Here is a 20,018-nt window from a genome sequence, read left to right as displayed (position 1 = left end):
GATGGGGAGAAAGAACAAAACCAGGAGGAGCCTCTCGTCCTCTCCCAACCAAATCCTGAGTGCTACGTGGGCACTCTGCGTACAGAGCCGAGGCCCGGTGCCGCCGGCACCAGGATGCTGCAGAAGCAGGACGTGAGGCAGGGCCACTGGAGGGGAGCTGCTCCGGACGGCCGCAGAACCTCAGTAAAAAACATGACACGTTTTATAACATAATTGCGTGCTTTATTGATATACACAGTAAAGCAGTATATAATACAATAGTAAGGCATATATTTGGTGAAATTTGATATGTTGTGAAAAATGCAGTAAAACTGAAGTTTATAAAAATAGTTAGTAAATGTTACAGTGTTGGTGTTAAAACACAATATATTATGATATCCAAGTAATAACCCAGTACTGAGTAACAATGAAATAACATGCCATATGGTATTTATGTATTCAATTACACTGATTATGTTTTACAGTTTAATACTTTGTCATTATAAGGAATATGAAATAATTCCCAAATTATGCTTAAAAAAGCAGCGATAAAGCTTTCAACTTTTTAAATATTTTTGACAGACTCACTCCAAAACTAAGATCTATAAAGTAAAACAAACAAAACAAAACCCTGATGAAAACAACCGTGCAATCCATTTTCCTCTATTTTTTTTTTCTGAAGAGAAGGTTTAATGTATAAGGGGAAAAAAAAAAAAAGAAGAAACCCAGCTCTTTCTCAGATCTCAATTTAAACCTTCTGATAAAAAAGACCGTGAGAAACACATAGGGTTCCTACTGTAATAAAGTGTTAAAAAAGCTCTTTATTATGAAAGCAGAGACTTGGGGGGATTGTACTTATTCTTTGTAAATTATTGTCATTATTATTTAAATGATGAGACCTGTTCACACAATGGACGAGTGGTGATGTAACATTATCTGTACGTAATTGTCAGGAACACCACAAAACCAAAGTGAGGTAGAAATAGCATGACTAGCCATGTTCAATGTTAACTAGCATTCAAAATAAAATCTTTCCCAAGTTTAATTACACTTCATACAAGAAGAGGTAACGGATTTTTACTCTTGCAATATAAAGTCAGACGGTGTGTTTCTATGTATTCTAAGATAAAATTAAAAGCTGGTTAAGAAAATGAAGTGGTAAAGCTTTTGCTGACAGCACCTCATACCCAGACCTACCTCTCACGAGTTGCAGTTAGGTGGCTAATCTGTTTTTCTGTCAGTTCCTCTCTTTCTCACTTTATTGTTAATTGTGCGGTATTACTTGTAGAGAGAAATGGGGAAGGAGAAAGCATCAGGGCCTTTGTTTTGATGATAAATATATCATGGAGCAGTGTGGCTACCTTCACCTGATTACCATACACGTGTAAGAACAGCAGTAACTCTCCTACAGCCTTTCCCAAAGGTTGCTTGCTGCATTACAGCTCCTTGGGACCAGCCGCTGTAGCAAGCTGAGACAAGAATTGTGGAAAGGTCCGTTTATATTTTCCAGAGGATCGAGTAGCTCTGTGTTCGTTAACAGCACCGGAAGCTATACAAGCAAAGATACTCAGTGAGAAACCTACTTGTGCTTCATGCCAGAAGCTGAGCCCACATGGGGTCAGGAGGGAGCTTCCCCCTTTCTTCTCTCGTGTGCAGCGAAGTGATGCTAACGGTGGCAGCGGCAGGGGAGAGCTGTGCCCCGCTTCTGTGAAGCACGGGGTGCTGGCCTGGCCAGCAGAGTACCGGACAGTAAGGTCCAGAGGTTTGATCCGGTAAGGCAATTTCTACGTTCCTTTACTAATAACATCCAGGAATTTAGTCAGCAGAGGAAACACCGGCGCATAGGACAGTCATTAAATTCTTTCCTTTCCTTCCTTCTTTCCTTCTGTTTTTTTTTTTCCATTCATTTTTTGCAGACTCTGTCATGTAATGTGCTCTTTCGTTTAATTATTGCAAACTAGCTGTGTGATTCGTGTAACTGTTAATTTTATCGGAAAGAGGTGAAATAACTACCTTCGCTGGAAGTTCAGGAGATTTTTTTTTAAGCCAGCCCTAGTCAGACAAAACCAATGAGAAATGTAAGTTGGCCGTTTTGATGTTGCTGCAGGAAATACTTTTTTTTTTTTCCTTCTTTTTGACAGGCAAGGAAAAGAACACAGAACATGAATCTCTCTCTGATGCAGCTGCAGAGCTGAAATGATATTAAACAAATGCACTGCCTCAATATTTTTTTTTGTGTTTTTTAAAGGGGGTTTCTATAAACAATTATTTTTATAAAGCACACTTTAGTTTACAATCTTTCTTTATAACTGTTATAAATTTTTTTTAAACAACCCGAAATGCGTTCCATATAAAGAAATGGCAAGTTATTTAGCTATCAAGATTTTACATGTAGTTTTCTTATAATTTTTGTACAATTGCATAGACGTGTAAAACCTGCCATTGTTAACAAAACAGTAACAGACTTAGGAAACTACTGAAATCTACAGTATAGTACCACTACCCTTCACAAAAATATAGATTTGTTTTCTTGTAAACTCTTACAGTCTAATCCTCTTTGTAGTATGAATATTATAAAAACCATGCGGGACGCCTGAAGTTGTAAAACACATCTTGCTATTCTAACACCTTGTCGTCGGTCATCACTGTAACTAAGGTTTCCATTGCTCTTCCCAAGTCATCTGCCATGTGGAAAAGGCTTCCTACATTGTGGCCTGAAAAAGAAAGTCAAAGAAGAGGATATTAAATGAGAAAGAAAATACTGCAAAAATAACGAAAAAGAAAAGGCCAGGTACAGATACATCACTCTGCGAGCAGCTCACCACCACTCTCAATGGACTACACCAGACAGTCTCCTGGACAAGCATGTGTCATCATTAGCAAAAGCTGCCCATTTCACTAAGCACTTAACAGCAATACTAGCTTAAACAGCCAGTGTAGACTACATTGACAGTAAGCCAGCATGTTTGTGTTCCAAAAAAACCCCAGTAGTGAAGAAACTGTATCGTAACAAATGTTCACCAAAAGCCACGATTAAATCCAATGACATCACAGGAAAGTTTCCAACTGGTTCTGCAAAGTGTTTGACCACTCAATGTTCTATCAAGGAGAAAAACAGAAACAAACAGATCAGCAGTAATTAACTACATCATTAAAGCCAAGAGGTCCCAACAGGATGTCCGCACAGGTAACTAAAACAAAGACCAAGCTCAATGTCTGCAGTTTATTCCATGTTTTTAATGATACCCTTTGCTTTTCAGTCCAATGAAAACAAAGATGCTGCAATTATCAAGCAACTACTACGCAGTGGTTTATTTGCACATTTTTCCTCACTGGTAACCACTGTAAAGTCCTGAGATGCTATAACCACAGCACGTGGACCTCCTGTGCAGAAGTGATAAATAAGCGCAAAAATTCTGGAGATGAAACCTGTAACTTCTTCTCACACTCATTTTTCCATTGTTGCAAAAGGAAAGTTAAAGGTGGCAATGCTGATCAGCAGCAAGGAATTGCTTCAACAACATTAGAGACTGAACAGCCTCAAAGGCAAGGAGATTGAATTGCCAAAAGTCGTCATTTGAGGCACCTGGCGTTAAGCTGGTCTCCAGCTGCTGCTCAGAAGACGGTGGGTATCCTCTCTGAGTCCTGCCTCAGTCCTGCCACCCTCTACGACTGTCTTGGATACCCCCTGGCATCTTGCATGACAGAAATATGGTTCGATCAGCTGAACCCCATCTGGAGCCTCTCTCCTGAAAGTGTATGACTGCAGAGGGAATATGACAGTGATCTGGACACCCCAAAGAATAAGCACCCAGTTCAAGATTTCTTGCAAGGACAAGGAGGAACAAGCAGACAGAAGGTCTTAAAACAAACAGAAGGAAATTATATTCCACACAGCATATAATTACATTACTGAACTCATCACCACAGGCTGATGTAGAGGCCAAACATATAAATGAGTTAAAAAAGGCATTAGAAAATAATCATGGAAGCAAGATTTATTTAGATGCAAAGTGCATGTGACCTCCAGCTCAAGCAGTCCCCAAGCTGCAGAGTGCCAGCAAGTGGAAGTATTTAGCAGGGGAAGAAAACTCAATAAAACTCAACATTGCTGTGGCTGGAGGGGTTGATTTACTCCCTGAGAGTACTTGCAGTAGAGTATTTGTTTGGGAAAGCACTGAAGCCTCAAAACTGTCTGCCCACAACTCTACTTCTCGGGCACGCTTTGCATTAGCCTAAGCACTGAGTGCTTGCCATGGTCCAGGAGAAAGCAGCACCCAAATGAAGACAAGACATGACAGGGACATCCCAGATACACCTCCCATGCAAGTCACTACCTATACGGTGCAAGAGCCTGACTGTTAACATTGCCCACCTACTGCTGTTGTCCCTCCTGCCACAACTGTCATCTTTAACAACAGGAACGATGCTTCCCTGTGGGACAAACCAAGCTCGCCGACACAAGCTGGAAGAAATGCCCGTTCCCTTCCAGATGTTCGAGGATTGTGGTTGGCATTTTGACAGTGCACAGGAGCCTGGAGTGATGTTAGTTAACATTCACCAGCATGTACGGAATAGAAAACAGATGACCTAAGAAATATCCAGAGAAGCTTGTTTCTCCTGGAGAACTACTACCACCACTTTTTACATTCAAATGCTACTTTTTTTTTTTGAATGTAGCTTTCACTCCACAAAATTATGTCACATCTAAATGATATCTACTCAACAAGCTGCCAGCTTCATAGTGAGCTGTGCTGTGCGTGGCACTGTGTCTGATATCAATACAAAGAAACACTTGGTTCTAATCTACTTGCACTAATGTACAGAGAAATAGATGCATCAGACAGTAATTTCACATATAAATCATTAATGTAGAGCCATCTATTCATCCTAAGCAAAACCTTCTAATTTACTCATCAGCATGTCAAGTAAGAGCATATGAAAAATTGCTGCCAAGTTTTGGTCAAAATATAGCTTACTTTAAAGTAAATGTGTGCTACCACATTTCTTTTAGATGGAAGGGATAATATCTCTTCCTTGCACCAGGCAGGCTGTAATTAAATGCTAGCGTAAACTTTCATAAGCAATTCTAGTAATGGTCCTTAATCTTCATCTACCTTATTATAGTACAATTCCTCTGGCTGAGAACAGTCCAGGAAATTTGACCACAGAAAGGGAAAATCTGACAGTCATAGGAAAGCAGTAATTTTAGGTGAGAGATTCTCAGGTAGACTGAAACATCACTGCCGCTGCTTTGCTCTACTTTCCAGAAACTTTGATATGCTTAAGTATATTTATAGCATGGGGTATCAAGGCCGTATCAAAATAACGCTGGTATAACCTGGGTAACCTGCATCATCCCTACAAATCCATCCATACTGACGCTGCAAGCTACTTTCAAGCAGACTCCAGGCTTTAAATGCTCTTCTTCCTCACCTGCAGCAGCCCACAGACACCAGACAGGAGGGTGCTGGGAGCTGCAAAGCGTTATCCAGCAGCAGGAGGCAACGCTGCCTGTGGGATCATGATCCCTCATTCAGGTTCATTGCCATCTGTTATTTCTAGGAACAGTGATGGGATTCCAGGACTTTTCAGGGACTCCAACACCACTCATTTCCAGCTCAGGAAAAGTGATCATCACCCTTCCATGGATCTACAGCAACTTGAGCTGCTAAAGCCCATCTTCAGAAAAAATCAGTATTAGTTAATATTATTTTGTTCTATCAGACACAGAGCTGTAAAGATAACAAAAGCAAGCTGATTTTATAGAAAGAGTCTACATCTAGAAAGAAAATATAAAATCAAAAAAATCTTCAATCAAAAGAAAATATAAAAGTCTTTCAAAGTCTGCCACAGTAGGTGCAAAATGCTGAATCGCTCAGGCAACTAAAACACAGGCCAAGAAGACCTAATGGATCCAGAGATCCCTAGATTAAATACTTTTAATGCATACAAATTACAGGAATGTATGTTAATGCTTTCTTCTCTTCTCTATTAATTTCTCTGTTATTTTTGAAATAACCACGCTTTTAGTCTGATCTCCCTCCACAAAAGCTGCAGGGGGTGAGGCTGAGGTGATTACGCAGACCTAACTCCATGTTCTCCCTGCATCACGGGCCACAACTTCCTCTGCAGAGAAGCCAAACAATCGCGTGCCTCCTCCTGAGCCATCCGAGCTCAGCACCCAGGGCACGATCCTAAACCTCCGCCAACTGCAGTGCGCGCTAGCAGCTGGGCCGTGAAGCGCACCGCGCCTGGGAGGGGAGGACACGGGGCAGCAGCGCAGACAGGCAGCGCCGCTCTGCTCCAGCCACTCGCCACGAACCTCAGCCAGGCACCACCACACTGCCAGCGGTTTGGATGTGGTTTGGATGTGAATCGAACAGCAGAGCTCTGAGCCGGGTGGCCCAGGGGCTGCTACACATGTCCTCCTGCCAGCTCCGCACCCTGTGGCCATCCCTACGTGGGGGCGGGCGTCCACACTGAGCCTACCGGCTTCCACATTAAGTCTTTCTGAAGCTGCCAAAATCAAGCCTTCCAATACTCAGTCACTTTAGGTGCTTCTGTATTTATTTAATGATGTCTACCATGCTTTGGGTTTGGGCTTTTTAAGGGCCTCACGCTGCTTTGCATTACACATTGAGAGGTGCTCACCATGAGAACTACCTCAGCGTTAAGGACATCACCAGCCCAAGAGCAGTTTTGCAGCACAAAACAAAAGATAAAAGTCCTTCTTTTTTACCTTACGCCTCCTTGCACTGGAACCAGAGGCAGACTGGACAGGTGGTCTAATTTAGATTCATGACTCCTCACCTGCTGCAAAGTGACCTGCACAGCAGAGTACGGTATTTCACAGGTTTTCCGCGAATCCTCTGCAGGCAGCTAGCAGGGCTGCGGGCAGGCAGCACCGACCTGGAGCAGGCTGCCCTTCCTCTGGGGTGCTCTGGTTTCTGAGCCCCTTTCCTGTGGCTCTCATGACCTGAGCAACCTTTTGACTGATGCAGGGAAAAATATCCGGGATAAGTGCTATGGGGCAGTTAGGATTTTGCTTCTCTTGCACATGGGAGTAGCAGGTAGGACAATAATGACTGCAAGTAGTTGAAAACAACATACGCAGTAATTTCTTGGTACTCTAACAAATACACCCTCTTCTAAGAGCTCAAATGCACTGTTTATATATAGCTCTGCTTTTTCTTATTGAATACTTGCTTTCTTGTCCTTTGTGAGATTGAAAAGTAAGACACTGACATTTTTAATTAAGAAGCAAATGAGAAAAATACTGTCCCCAAAGCACTTAGAAAAATATATATCATAGCTACCCACTCATTATTATTAATATTTTTCATATAACTTCACCAAAGAAGGCATTAATTCCATTTTTCTTTTTTTTTTTCACATTAAAGCTGAAGTTGTTTTATCCATGCTTCAGGCACTGAAAGGTTGGAAGATGTTATTTAAGAAAAATACTAGCACAGTCTTTGAAATGCAGCAATAACACTCAACATGGGCATGGACAGTGTCAGCTTAGACATAAAATGGAGGGAATACTAATACAGGTGCAATTGCTTTGAAAGCAGGAGATTCCTCCTTCTGCAGACACTAGCTACATCATTTTTGGTTGCACACAGAATGATGTGCCTCGTATCTGCTGAATTTGCTTTAGAGGCTATACTGGAATTAAGGCCCTTGGGTGAGGGCGCAGTAATTGAATATCAATCTCACAGTACAGCTTGTCACAGAAATAAATGTGGAGCATTCAGACTCCAAAGAGTGGACAGAACGTAAATTAAGAAACCCCAGCACAATGCAGTTTCTTTTCAGCAGCCCAGATTTCTAACCCTTCCCCCACCAAAGAGAAATCCTTCCTGTTGGTAGCATGGATTTTAATATCCTTATTCATATTGAGTAATGCCATGAAATCCATGGGATTACACACAAAGACAATACCTAATGTGAGTAACGGGATCAAAACCCGGCCTAGTGGGTTTAAAACTGCATGATCTGACGTTGCACAAATGGGTTCACGCATAAAGCAAAAGCTGTTCTGTAACTTAGCTCATATACTTCACGGGCACGCAGAGAATTGTGTTTTATATTCAGGTCTGCAAGTTACTAAGCACCCTCTGGCACTGCCAGTGAGCACAAATACCACTGGAGAGCAGTAAGCAATTCACTGAAGAAGTCAATGTTTTTAGGGTTATGCTGCAGGAATCAGATCAGGTAAAAACATGCCCATTTTTCTAACCTTTAATATTTTTAATTGTAGCAAATGTCCTCAGCAGCAGAACCTTTTCCTTTTTCTGAACAGTATGAATAAACGTGAACCAGGATAATGGAAATCAACAACCTGCTTTGCTCAGTTGAAGAACAACTCTCAGACCGAACGTGAAGGGCTGAATACGAAATCAGTTCCATGCAATTTCTAAACTGGTGCAGTCTGAAGACGTGCCAAGCACCCTTTTTTGATCCATATGAAAGGATCTGACATTTCAGGACAGACTTAATCTGCACTGAGGACCTCACTCCTCAAAACAGCTGGACCTGTGCAAGCTGCATATGCAGAGAACCACTGTACTTCAAGGCACCAGTGGTAGAACAAATCCTAGCTTCTCTGGAGCAGCGTGTGGCTGGCCGGGGGCTCAGAGCAGCCCGACTCAAAACCCCAGCATAGTGCCTCCTCGTGAGCCCGCCCCACTGTGACAGTGGGCGCTTGCAAACTGGGTTCGGCCTCATCCATGCTGAACATCTGTACAGGAAAGGTCATTTCACAGCTACCTGCAATTGCACTCAGGCAGTCTCTGAATATTTTATCTTTATTAATAACGTTCCCTAGGAATTCATCTTGCAAACGTTGTCTCTGGTTGGAGAGTGAAGAGCAGCTTTGAAGAGGGAAAATAAAGGCTCACTGGAAATCCTTTAAAAGGTGCTGTGACAACACGGCGCAAAACATTTTCCTCTGTGAACAAGCAGCAATGTACAAATTCTGAAATCTGTTTTGCATCAAACCAACCACATCCAAAGTGCAGTGGAAGCCGCTGCCCGTTTACATCGCTGAATACAACGCTGTTGAGCTGGCGAGTGTTAGTAGCATTCTTCACTATGCAACAGTACATCAGTACATTAATACACCTCAATCTCTTATACCTCTCAACTCTCACTGTTTTAAGGAAAAAGGAAAGAAAATATTTCATTACTGGGGATCATGGTTGGTATATTGGCACACGTATGCAAATAAAATCCTAAGTATGTAAGCAGAACAGCAAGGGACATGGGTCTTGCTGTTTTGTTCACACACGAGAATGGCAGCAGCATTATTCACTGCACACATTTTTCATACAAAGGTTTAATTTCAATGCACTGTTTCCTCCTCCCCATTCCTGAATTTCCATCTCTGGGAGGATGTAAGAGAAGGCACGTCCCTGGGCTAACACTGTCTCCGTGGAGAGTTGAGAGGTACGGTAATGTTAGAGCACACATGGGGAATGCACTCAGCAAAATCAAACAAAACCAAAACGACAAGAAGACAATCCCCGCTCTTCAACAAAACCAAGCGAACCCGTGCTGCTGTCACACACATGCTGGGCACAGAAAGCAAGATGTGACAAACAGAAGCCATGGCAGTGAGCTTGCATCTCACTAACCTCTCTCACTGGCTTTCCAGGGGCATTTCTTCCTTTAGGAACAGAGAGAGGAAGTGGAAGAAATATCAGAAAGAAAAAAAAAAAACACAACAACACACGCGAATATATTTTTTACACTGTAAGAGACACTTCAGTTTTGATTTAGGAATTTAATATTAAATAACTGTATTTCTGCTTTAAACAAAGATTGCAAGTACATTGAAATCCACTGATGATTCTGGGCTGATTTATTCAAGAAGAGTTCTGTAATCTGCTGTTTGGTTTTAACTTAGCAAAAACACTTGAGAAAACCACTAAAACTGACATACAACCCCTTCAGTTGAGGATAAGGATGACAGAGAAAATCTGAATTCACATTCTGGGCATGCAAATTTCATCAATTTGAGTACTTCTGCTAATTAGTATTGGTGGTAAAATCATGCTTCCCAACTTCAAAATTAATTTATCCAGACACATTACATTTTATTACTGCCTACGTATATATCTGCATATACATTCATATATACGCATGTTCACACACTTATTTTACATCTCAAGCTATTAGACTGCAGTATCACTATTCTCACGTTCAAGATAAATGTACTACAGATGATATTTCTAGCAAGTTGATTTGCATGCATTGTAAAAATGGGGGGAGCAGAGGCACAAAGAAGGGAAAAAAATCAAGTAAAGGGTAAAAAAAGGGAGAGTTTCTCTCTCAACAATTTTAAGCTGCAAGAACAAAACCGAGCAGGCAATAATGACTTTAGCTGAAAAGATGCCTCTTATGAAGTTGTACAGAAGCCATTCTTTGATCAAGCAGATTCTTCTCAATCACTTAGTGTAGTGCACTTGTTTTAAAAAAGAAAGCCAGGTGAAAATGGACAGCAGGAACAGCCCCCCCCCCCACACACCCTGTATGTCAATACAAGTGACAATAAAGCACTCGCTGCCTCCACAAGCAGTGCTCCACTGCCATTGGTGCATTACTGGGAGCACTGGTACCACCAGACTTTGAGTCTTAGGCAAGAGAATCTCTGAGGTAGACGCTGTTCAAGAAAGAGGATGATCTTTGTCCCAGAGCTGCTGTAAATAATGTAATTGTAAACAATGTACGAGACAACCGGGAGAGAGAAAGCTGTGTGAGAGAGAACACACCAGTCAGCATAACAGTGACCTAATTGCTGTTGAGTTTTTTTGTAGGTGTTGTGGCCTGCATAGAGGGCAGGGATAGAAGATGATAAATAACTTTACAGGCATTTTACAAGGAGGAGAACAAGGGTCAGAAACAGAGAAAAGTTGAACAAGGAAGGTAATGGGGAGGAGGAGAGGACAGAGACAGTGAGTGGCATCACTGAACAGTCACAGGTTGGAGCCACTATTCAAACACAAAATTAAAGTGATAGAAAAGGCTGGCATAACTTGTGAAGGGCCTTCACAGTGAAGGTTATCATTTATAGAACAGAAAAGGTTTTATTCCCTGCCTTCCCTTCTCCCTCTTCCTTATAACATACTTACTATCAGAAATGATAATAAAAACAGCAGTAATATTAGATTCTAGGTCATGTTCTGGATGTGGGATTTTATTCTGGATTTAAGAGGAGCCCTGACTCAGATTAAATCTGTACTGCACACAGACGGTGCCGCACAGAGGTACTACGGCAAGCTTGACTGCTGCAGAGGTGTAGCTTCAGTTTTGAGGACTTACCATAGTTTTATCCGTCCTGTTTCTTCACAGGCTAAGTTACCTCCCTGTGGAATTTCAGGCTATTCTGACTAGACAGCTTTATTAATGAAAGGTCTGTTCCTTTCCACCTAGGTCCTCACTATGGGACTTATGTGGCTAAAACCCACCAAAAACCCAGCTGCAGTCCACTCAGCCTGCCTTGCAGGCCTGCCTAACTCAGCAAGACGACTTAACTGAGTCTCTACACACCCTGCAACCTACTCGGGTGTCTGTATCGGGAGCCACAAATGCTCAAAAATGCCTCCTAGGAGGGAAGAAGAGAACCCCTCACTGACAGAAATCATGTAACAGAAAAGCCTTGACAATGAAGATGTAAAACCCTTTGCACACTTTGATCTTATTCTTAGCAAGAGCTCCAAGGTTTAGATCAGTCAATGGTCTTCCTGAGACCTCCAGAAACTGCTACACGGGTGTGAGAAAGTCCTGGAGCATGAGGGAGGCTTGGGTAAGAGGAGAGGAAGAACTGCCTACATCAAAATGCTAGATCCTTTTGGAGCTTTTAAGAGATGCCTACCCTGTCTGCACAAGCATCTAAATTTGTGGCTACTCAGTGCCTAGTTTAAATATCTATGTGAGAAGGAAAGACTGGATTCTACCAGAAAATGAATGGACTTAAAGGTAACTGGGAGAGCTCTGCTCCACACTAAACTGCTAGTGAGCGATCACCCTAGAATTTCTTGAATGCAACAAAGAGTAATGCTACTACAGTAACAGCTAATTTCTTTTGGAAGAAGATTAAAAAGGATTTAATGGATTTTACTTTTTTTTTTCTTTGTATACGAATGTATACAGTTCTGAAAATTTGTACTCTTGAAGACATCAGAATATTGACACAATGCACGGGTGCCTGATATGTATTGCTCCTGCCCAATTCAAGATTTCCTCCCCTCCCAAAATAAAGGAGTCTTTTTTTTTTTTTCTCCTTTTTTGGAAATCTACAAGACATTGCATCACCCACAAAGTTATACAGAGAACTATCAAATCAAACCTGAAAGCACAGGCACTAATGAAAACTTCATGCACCTACGCAGTTTCACATCAAAGCACAGAGCACTACTGCACTGCTCCTCTCAGACACAATGCAGGAGAAGGGCAGGCTGCAGAGAGGAGAGATCTGCAAACAGCATTTTTTTTCAAAAAAAAAAAGTTGATTGTTTGTGTCATTCATTAATGTATTCTCAGTTTACATCAGGACTGAGTATTAAAAATCAGATAAGGTCCAGCCCTCCCCATCACTACTGCAGAACTCTGCAGAGCAGCTCAGCCACTACAGTACAGCACTCTGCCACAGGCAGATAATCCTGAGTGATCAGGAAGCTACAGAATCACAGAGGGATAAGGAATCTCAGCCACCTGGGCTAACTGCTGTGGTATATATACCATATATACACCACAGCACAAAGGAAGGGGATACACTCCAGAAGAGGCCAGGCTAGCTCAACTAGGAGAGTATTTCCAGAAGTCTGTACAGTGTAATTACTCCAGTGTATTCTTCTTGTGATTCAGTAAATCAGACCTGAGTCATGAGACGTTTTGCTGCCAGAATAAAAGAAACTCCATTATTTGCAGTGATCAAAGTTACTAGTCCCACTTAGGTTAGTCCCGTTCACAACAGAGTGACAGAGCCTGGCTGATGCAAGACTGAGAGAAGAGAATGTGTCTGGCATGCTTTGATGTGAATGAAATAAAAATAAAACAAAACCTCCTTAGTGCCATTTATTTATTGTTGTGAGATCCTGTAATTTCACTGCACAAGACAACATCTGTATTAAGCAGCACTAAGCTAAATAATTACGGTGAGTGCTGATCCTTCTCCAAAGGTTTCCATGTGATGTCAGAGACATTTAGCTCTTTGAAGCCATCATGGTCGCATTTCTAACCACTTCACTGCTCCCACTTCCACAAGCAAGGGCTCTGCACTGAAATCATGGGGAGCTCTCTCACTGAGTTCAGTAACTCGAGAATTTCTGTCCCTAAATTCACCTCTGGGTTTCATTCATAAAAAGCATTTGCCACAAAACTGTAACCACAAAACAGTCTGGTTCACCATAAGATCCAACTGAAACTATACAACTTGTTTATCCTCAATGCTGCAGAAGAAATGAATTTGGGTTTAAAAATACTGTCCTGCCAATCTTACTTTCTAACTGTGAACTAATTCCCTGGAGATTTAGTAGCTTGGGCACAAATACAGTGTGAAAATGTTTTCCTCTGTGGCCCATTATCTACCAGGGTCAAATAAACCACTGAGGTGGTATTTAATAGTAGATTTCCACTAAATGTCAGACCTCTGGCTTTGACATCTGTTTTGAGTTAGCACAGCAGCTGTTTGAAGCAGCTGCAGTAGTTGTGAATTTGCTGGGAGCAGCAAAGTAAAGGAGGAATGGATGGGAAACCTCACAGATTTAAAGGAAAGAAAAACTCCTTAAGGACAGCAATCATCAGGTATTCAGCAGAATTTCCCTCTATGGAAATCAAACAGCTTTCAGCACCAACAGTCAGCTGTGCAAGGAGCACGGAGGTCCTGTGCTACTTAGGAAATGCTAAGAACTGTCAAGAGGTTAAACTGAAGAAAGAAAAAAAGCAACAATAAAAGGTATATAGGAACACAAGACATTTCATCTGAGATCTGTTTACAAGGAGCTGTGATACGATTTGTTTAATGCATGCTTCTTTAAAATGCATTCAAAATGAATGCTATGAAGTCTTGATGCCTCTTTTAAAACATCTCTGAGTATCAAAAGCTTGGAAAATATCATAATCAAAACAAATCTATCTCCAGGTGAGTGAAAATTAATTACTACTAAATTTTATTGCTTTGTTTCAGAAGTCCAAAATAAAAGCTTTATTTGTTTTAGAAAACTACTTTGCAACATGATCAAAGCTTACTCTTCAAATGGCTTTGATGATATTTAGACTAAACATTGATTTTAATTTCTATCCTGTGATGTTCAACTATATTTCGGTTCACCCAAGCACAGAAATTCTCTCCTTTTCTGTATTCATTGTTTATTCAGCTCTCTGAACCTTTCTCATAAACCAAAGCCTTCGGCATCCAGTTTGCTCTTGTCATCTTGTTCTGCATTCCTCCAATTTGTTGTTATCCTCATGGCACTGATACCCAGAATTATATTCCTTATTCAAAAGCAGTATCGCTCCCGACACTGTGACATGCTGGAGTTGGACATTCAGCTTAAAATTTAACATGCTTATTTTTACAGGCCACGAAGCAAAACAATGTTTAATGTACTGCTGATAACTTCCCAGGTCTTTAAATACATTCCCAGATTTCTTCAACTGATTCCAATTTCAGGCTATATAGACGGATGTCCTTCCCTTCCTGGATTTCATTTTGTTATTCTCTTTTCATTTTCAGTCTAGGTAGGTTTTGACGTGTGCACAATGTCCTCTGTAGCTCTTCAGAGCATAGTCTATGAATATCACAGCTGACTGCCCTTTCTACATTAGTATAGAAATAAACAAAGTTATTTCTAATACTAGTCAATATTGGACTTTTAACCTATCTTCCTGATAGTTTTAATTCCTAAAGACAGTATGCGTTATAGGTGGTAGCACCTAATCCATGTAGCCTGAATTCATCTTTCAAGTAATATTTTATGAGTTACTCTAACAGAACACACTTATGAATGCCAATCTGGGATGGCGGTGTTTCTTGCATCAGACATTTTTTTAATTCTACTTAAAAAGAAGAATTAATTTAAGAGAATTTAATCTTTATACATTTGTGCTTATTGTTCATTTGGGTTTATTGTTCTTTTTCCTGAATATCTGTAAGTGGCTTGACATTCAATGCAACCTGTAATACAAAGAAATAAAATGCTACTTCCACGACTTCTGAATCCTTATATTATGCTCTCTTTTCAGTCTGCTTTGCCACTGCTTTAACTCTTTTGCAATTACACTTTAATGCTTTATTACAGATTGGAAACCCAAGATAAAGATGTGTTTTCAGTGTTTTCTTGGGACCAACCAGCCTTGCTTCCTTTTCTCCTGTCTGCAGTCTTGTAAATCCCAAGAAGGATCCCTGATACCTGTGGAATCTGACTGCATACGGATGGCACCATCTCATAATGATGGTCTAAATGAGGCTGTGGCAAATCATCTGTGGATGTAAGCTTTGTTTATGCAATATCACGATATTCAATTGAGAATATCACTTATTAAAATGAGAGTAGAAGAAAATTTCATTATTGAAGTTTCCACGAGGTCTCAGCAAAACTGACAATGTCAGCAGCCTTCTACAACAACCAGTGACTGGAAAGCCATTTGCACTGGTTGTATAACAAACTACTTTTTTTTTCCAAAGATGGTTTGACCTTTCCTGTTCTTCAATCAAAAACAGTTATATAAACCTAGCATTCATGCAAATGAATCCAGAACTATAATGAAGAACTAAGAAACCCAATTAAATGTGGCACTAATCTCTTCAGCCCAAACTGTAAGGTACAGGTCACAAGAAGTGAACAGCTTTTTCTCCCATATGGACCAATCTTTCTGTGTAGTAGCCAAAGAGAGGGGAAGAGGCAGATTCTTGCAAAGCCCAGAAGTGGTTTGATCAGGCCATGGGGAAGAGTCCTGTAGGAAGCCTGATTTTGCCAGATTCTTTCTGCTAGAAAATGTTTTTGTCCTCTACAGCTGCTAGTCAGGCAGGAAAGCAGGAACAAACAGCAGCTGTGTTTTAGAAAACTTGATATGAGTGATATATGATTTCACGGACAGGAGGGCTTGCAGAATCCAGAGGCCAAGTACTGTGGAGGAGTCTCTCTGCTGTAGAGTCCAAGGACAGAAAAATAAAGGTATCATATTTATAAGCAGTGGGAAAACAGAGCTCTCCGAATCAGCACTATCTGTGGCAATAAATTGTTAGCTGAACATACTCATTCTAATTTGTTTTCATTTGTCTCAGCAGGATATTGTCCCACCAAATACTTTACCACTTTCACTTCATCATTTCTTGGTACTGAATGTATTTCTTGAAATCTGTTTGAAGGATATTTATGATCACATAATCCACTTTTAACTCAGTTACCGAATGAAGAAACAAAATCAGGAAATGTATTATTTCTCCATATTGAAATTACCACATTTTGCATCACCAGAATGCAAATATGAAATTATAGCTTAACTTTCTGAACTAAAATATTAACTAATGTTACACATTTCAAATCTTTTTTTTTTTTTGACTAGACTGTACATTCTGTTAGTTTTATTATTGAAGCTTTCTATTTTTCACTAAGGAAATAAAAAAACTTTTCTACTCTCAGATAGCAGGGGGTGGTATCTAAGAAACTGATCTCTACCTATTCATACACAGGAAATGAACCGCTGTATTTTAAATAACTCATTAACTGTTGTTTTGAAAATTGCTCCTATTTTACTTAAGACTAAGCTTGTTTTTAAGAAGAAACACTGTTTGTCAGTGTCATCAGCTATGATAACAAATTAGATACCCCAGTGAAGGGTGAGCATTTTAACATATGGTTGTCTGCAGCTAGACACATAAAATTATGCAAGATCTCATAAATAGAATGTATTTACAAAAATGATGGTCACTAACAAGAAAGCACTGGCTGCTGGAACCTCACATACAGAGCAACTTTATGAATATGCCCATTCTTGTCTACATACCAATATTTCAAAGATTTTTCATCTGTTGTGTCTGAGAGTTAATACAATAGGTAAAATGAGGTCTGGCCATGACAGCTTCTCATATAACATTGAAGAGGAGATCAGTGTAGTTAATGATACATTGTATTAGACTGTCTTAAACAGTAGTTTTCTATACTACTCCATCTTTCAATCTGTAGCATGAGTTATTATACAGTTTATACTGCCTTCTCCTTTTCCACTGCTCATAGATGATGCATGGTGAGAGCTGAGCTCGCTTTGAAATCAAAGGATGGAGAAAATTTGACTTCACTGAAAGTCTAGCATGATGGTTAAGGCACGAAGCTATGACAGAACTTCTGAGGGACGTGTGCTAACTGTGCAAGAGGCCCTGAAGGCTGTCTATGCCCCTGCTGAAACTCACCCAATAGGGTATCTATCAATAGACATGGGGTCTTTCTTCTGCCAACAGGTTTATGTCTGAGCTTTCTTTCACTGAGTCAGGTAACATCTCAGACTTCCTCCCTCCTGTTAGGAATCCAAGTCATTTTTCTGGGCAGCGGGGTATTTTCTCTGGGCTCAGAAAAGACCTTTCCTCAATGAGAGAAGGCTGAAAAAAATAAAATTCCAATAATACAAATGCCTCTCTTTAGAAAACAACATGAATGACCAAAATGGAAATACTGGAAGAAATGCTGGGGCTGTATATATACAGCCTATGCTGCCCAATCAAGCAGTCCAGTTGCTTTTCCTCTATCACTCAGAACCTATGTCAAGGTCAAGAATTTTGACTCAGAACTTCAATATTATTTAGAACCACATTCTTCTTGGAAAAAGGCAAGAAGAAAAAATATGGTAGGATGTATTAAAAATAAATCAGCAAGAGGACAGACTGAAGGAGAGAAGCTGTGAGAAGAAGAACAGCAAAAGTGGAAAGAAGAAAATGCTAAGGAAAAAAGAGTCTAAGAGGATGTTGTTTCATCCACTTATCTAGCAACTGCTACTTGTGGAGGAAACTTGAGGTATAGGAAGGGGCAGGTGGGCAGGTTGCTTCTCCACTCTAAACTGGACAGGTTTATCTACAGCAATTGGTAAAATAAAAACAAAGAACAGCAAAAAAAAAACCTGAAACCAAACTCAAACACCTGAAAAGATAAAGGAATGGAAAGCACTTTTAATTTCTGCTCTGCCCAAAACATCCACGACTCATTTACAAGTGCGATGCTCTCCTCCACTGGCACATGCTCCTGGGTGGCTGGGCTTACCTCTGGAACTGGGGAAGGAGTTGTTAAGCTGCTCCATCACTTCCTCCAAACCTGTGCTTGTGTCCTGGGGAGGGCTGAGCAGGTCGTCCTCGCCTGGAAAGCAAGTGCAAACCACTGCATTTAAGCCACGATGAAGCTTATTTAAGCCACTATGAAGCACATTTGGTAACACCTTACTATTGCATATGTCCTTCACAAAGCTAGGGCTGGTCACTTAAACACATTTTCTACTTAGTGTAGAATGAAAATCGTCAAGGTGAATTTTGTTGACTCTTTATGCCTCTTATGCTTCTCTCTCTTTTTTTTTTTTAAAGTGTTAGGATTTAAGTAAAATTAAACAATGAATTTTAAACAATTAACCCTGATTTTAACTTGTAGCAAGGGATTTAAGAAATAACCTGCTCTGGTAAAAGAAGTGGGGCAAAATGTCTGCCAGGAACATTTCGTTCTATAAATGATGCTCCTTGTTTCAGCTTCTCTTATTCTATTAATGGTAAAAGCAATTGCTGTTGTGAGTGCTGCTACTGAGGAGCTCTCTAATAGCACTGGATTCATGTTAGCGCTGCTTTGCCTAGCTGCATAAATCAGTAGAAACCTAGATTCTCATCTGCATCAGTATTAATATTTCTGACAGTTTAATTGCATCAGATTGGCGCTCCAAGAACATTCAATTGTACCATAAAAGGGTTTAGCAGCAGTTTAATAAAGCGAAATACATTTCTCCCACTGAATAATTTCTATAACCTGATTATAGGGCAGTAGCTTAATGGGAAATTCAATATATTTTATTTTTACTGGGGTTATTTTGGTCGTGGTTTCCGATAACCAAAATCCATCTGTTGATTTTACTGTAGACCTTAGCCTTTAGTAGAAATAAAGCATCTGAAGAGAGAATACACCTGAAGGATGCTTAGAATGAGATTCTCCTTTAACCAGATTTCTTTTATCCCTATTAATACAGAAAATGGATTTTGCCTGTTGTAATAACCACAGAGAGATATATCCTTATTTTGAAAATGACTTAATGACCCTTTATTCTAAAGTCTTGCCCTACTCAACTTCAGTAATAAACTACCTAGAAGCTAACTTGCTAACTACCTAATAAGCTACCTCGCTGTTAGCTTTAAGATTCTTTAAACTTTGTCACTGCTGCATGCTAGTGGGAAGTCTACTAAAAGAGATGATAAAGGAAAAATTCAGGGCTGCACAGATTCCATATTATTCAGTGTAGTGTTGGCCTAACCTTAGGACCAGGAGTTTCAAAAGACTTATTTACTGGCCAAGAATTATTTTTCACACCCCAGTAAACAAATTGGGTTAAAATATCTGTAAGAAGCTCTTAATTCATATACACAGCTTCTTTTAATGGTCTAAAAAATGGCTGCTGAGGCTGCTGCAGTTCGTTCAGCTTTCCGCTGGTGCTGGGTTCACGGACCAGAACAACCCAAGTCACATCATAAGCTATTTTTGCATCAAGCGTTGCACCAACAGAGGTGCTGTAGCAAAATAAGTGTCCTTCCAGCCTCTGCTGGATGCCAAGGTGAAAACTTAGAGCAAGGTCTTACCACTTCTACCCAGGCTGAGTACCTTATCAGCAAGCCTGCAGAAAACAGATGTTTTAATGTTTTTCAAGTTTTTCTTCAAAAGAAGAGGGCATTAGTTCTCCTGTCCTGGCCAAAAAGAACTACTAAGAAGAACTACCGTGGCAAACTGACAACAGGTACTGATTTCCAAACATCCTGGTAAGCGCTGATACACCTTGAAATGTGTTTACGCTGA

General features: G+C 40.4%; 1 protein-coding gene across 1 annotated transcript in view; it reads right to left on the bottom strand.

Annotated features, from left to right (window-relative positions):
- Nucleotides 1–210: 210 nt before the first annotated feature.
- The window catches only part of DMD (dystrophin), a 1,075,555-nt gene continuing 1,055,747 nt past the window's right edge, over nucleotides 211–20,018 (bottom strand). The window contains 3 exon segments of the mRNA XM_035542302.2: nucleotides 211–2,693; nucleotides 9,621–9,652; nucleotides 18,240–18,332. Of these exon segments, the coding sequence (XP_035398195.1) occupies nucleotides 2,682–2,693; nucleotides 9,621–9,652; nucleotides 18,240–18,332 (137 nt within the window). The 3' untranslated portion in view covers nucleotides 211–2,681.

The sequence above is a fragment of the Cygnus atratus genome, chromosome 1 (genome assembly GCF_013377495.2).
Source record: "Cygnus atratus isolate AKBS03 ecotype Queensland, Australia chromosome 1, CAtr_DNAZoo_HiC_assembly, whole genome shotgun sequence".
NCBI lineage: Eukaryota > Metazoa > Chordata > Aves > Anseriformes > Anatidae > Cygnus > Cygnus atratus.
The sequence above is the reverse complement of the archived record's forward strand: the minus strand, read 5'-3'. Positions and strand labels throughout refer to the sequence as shown.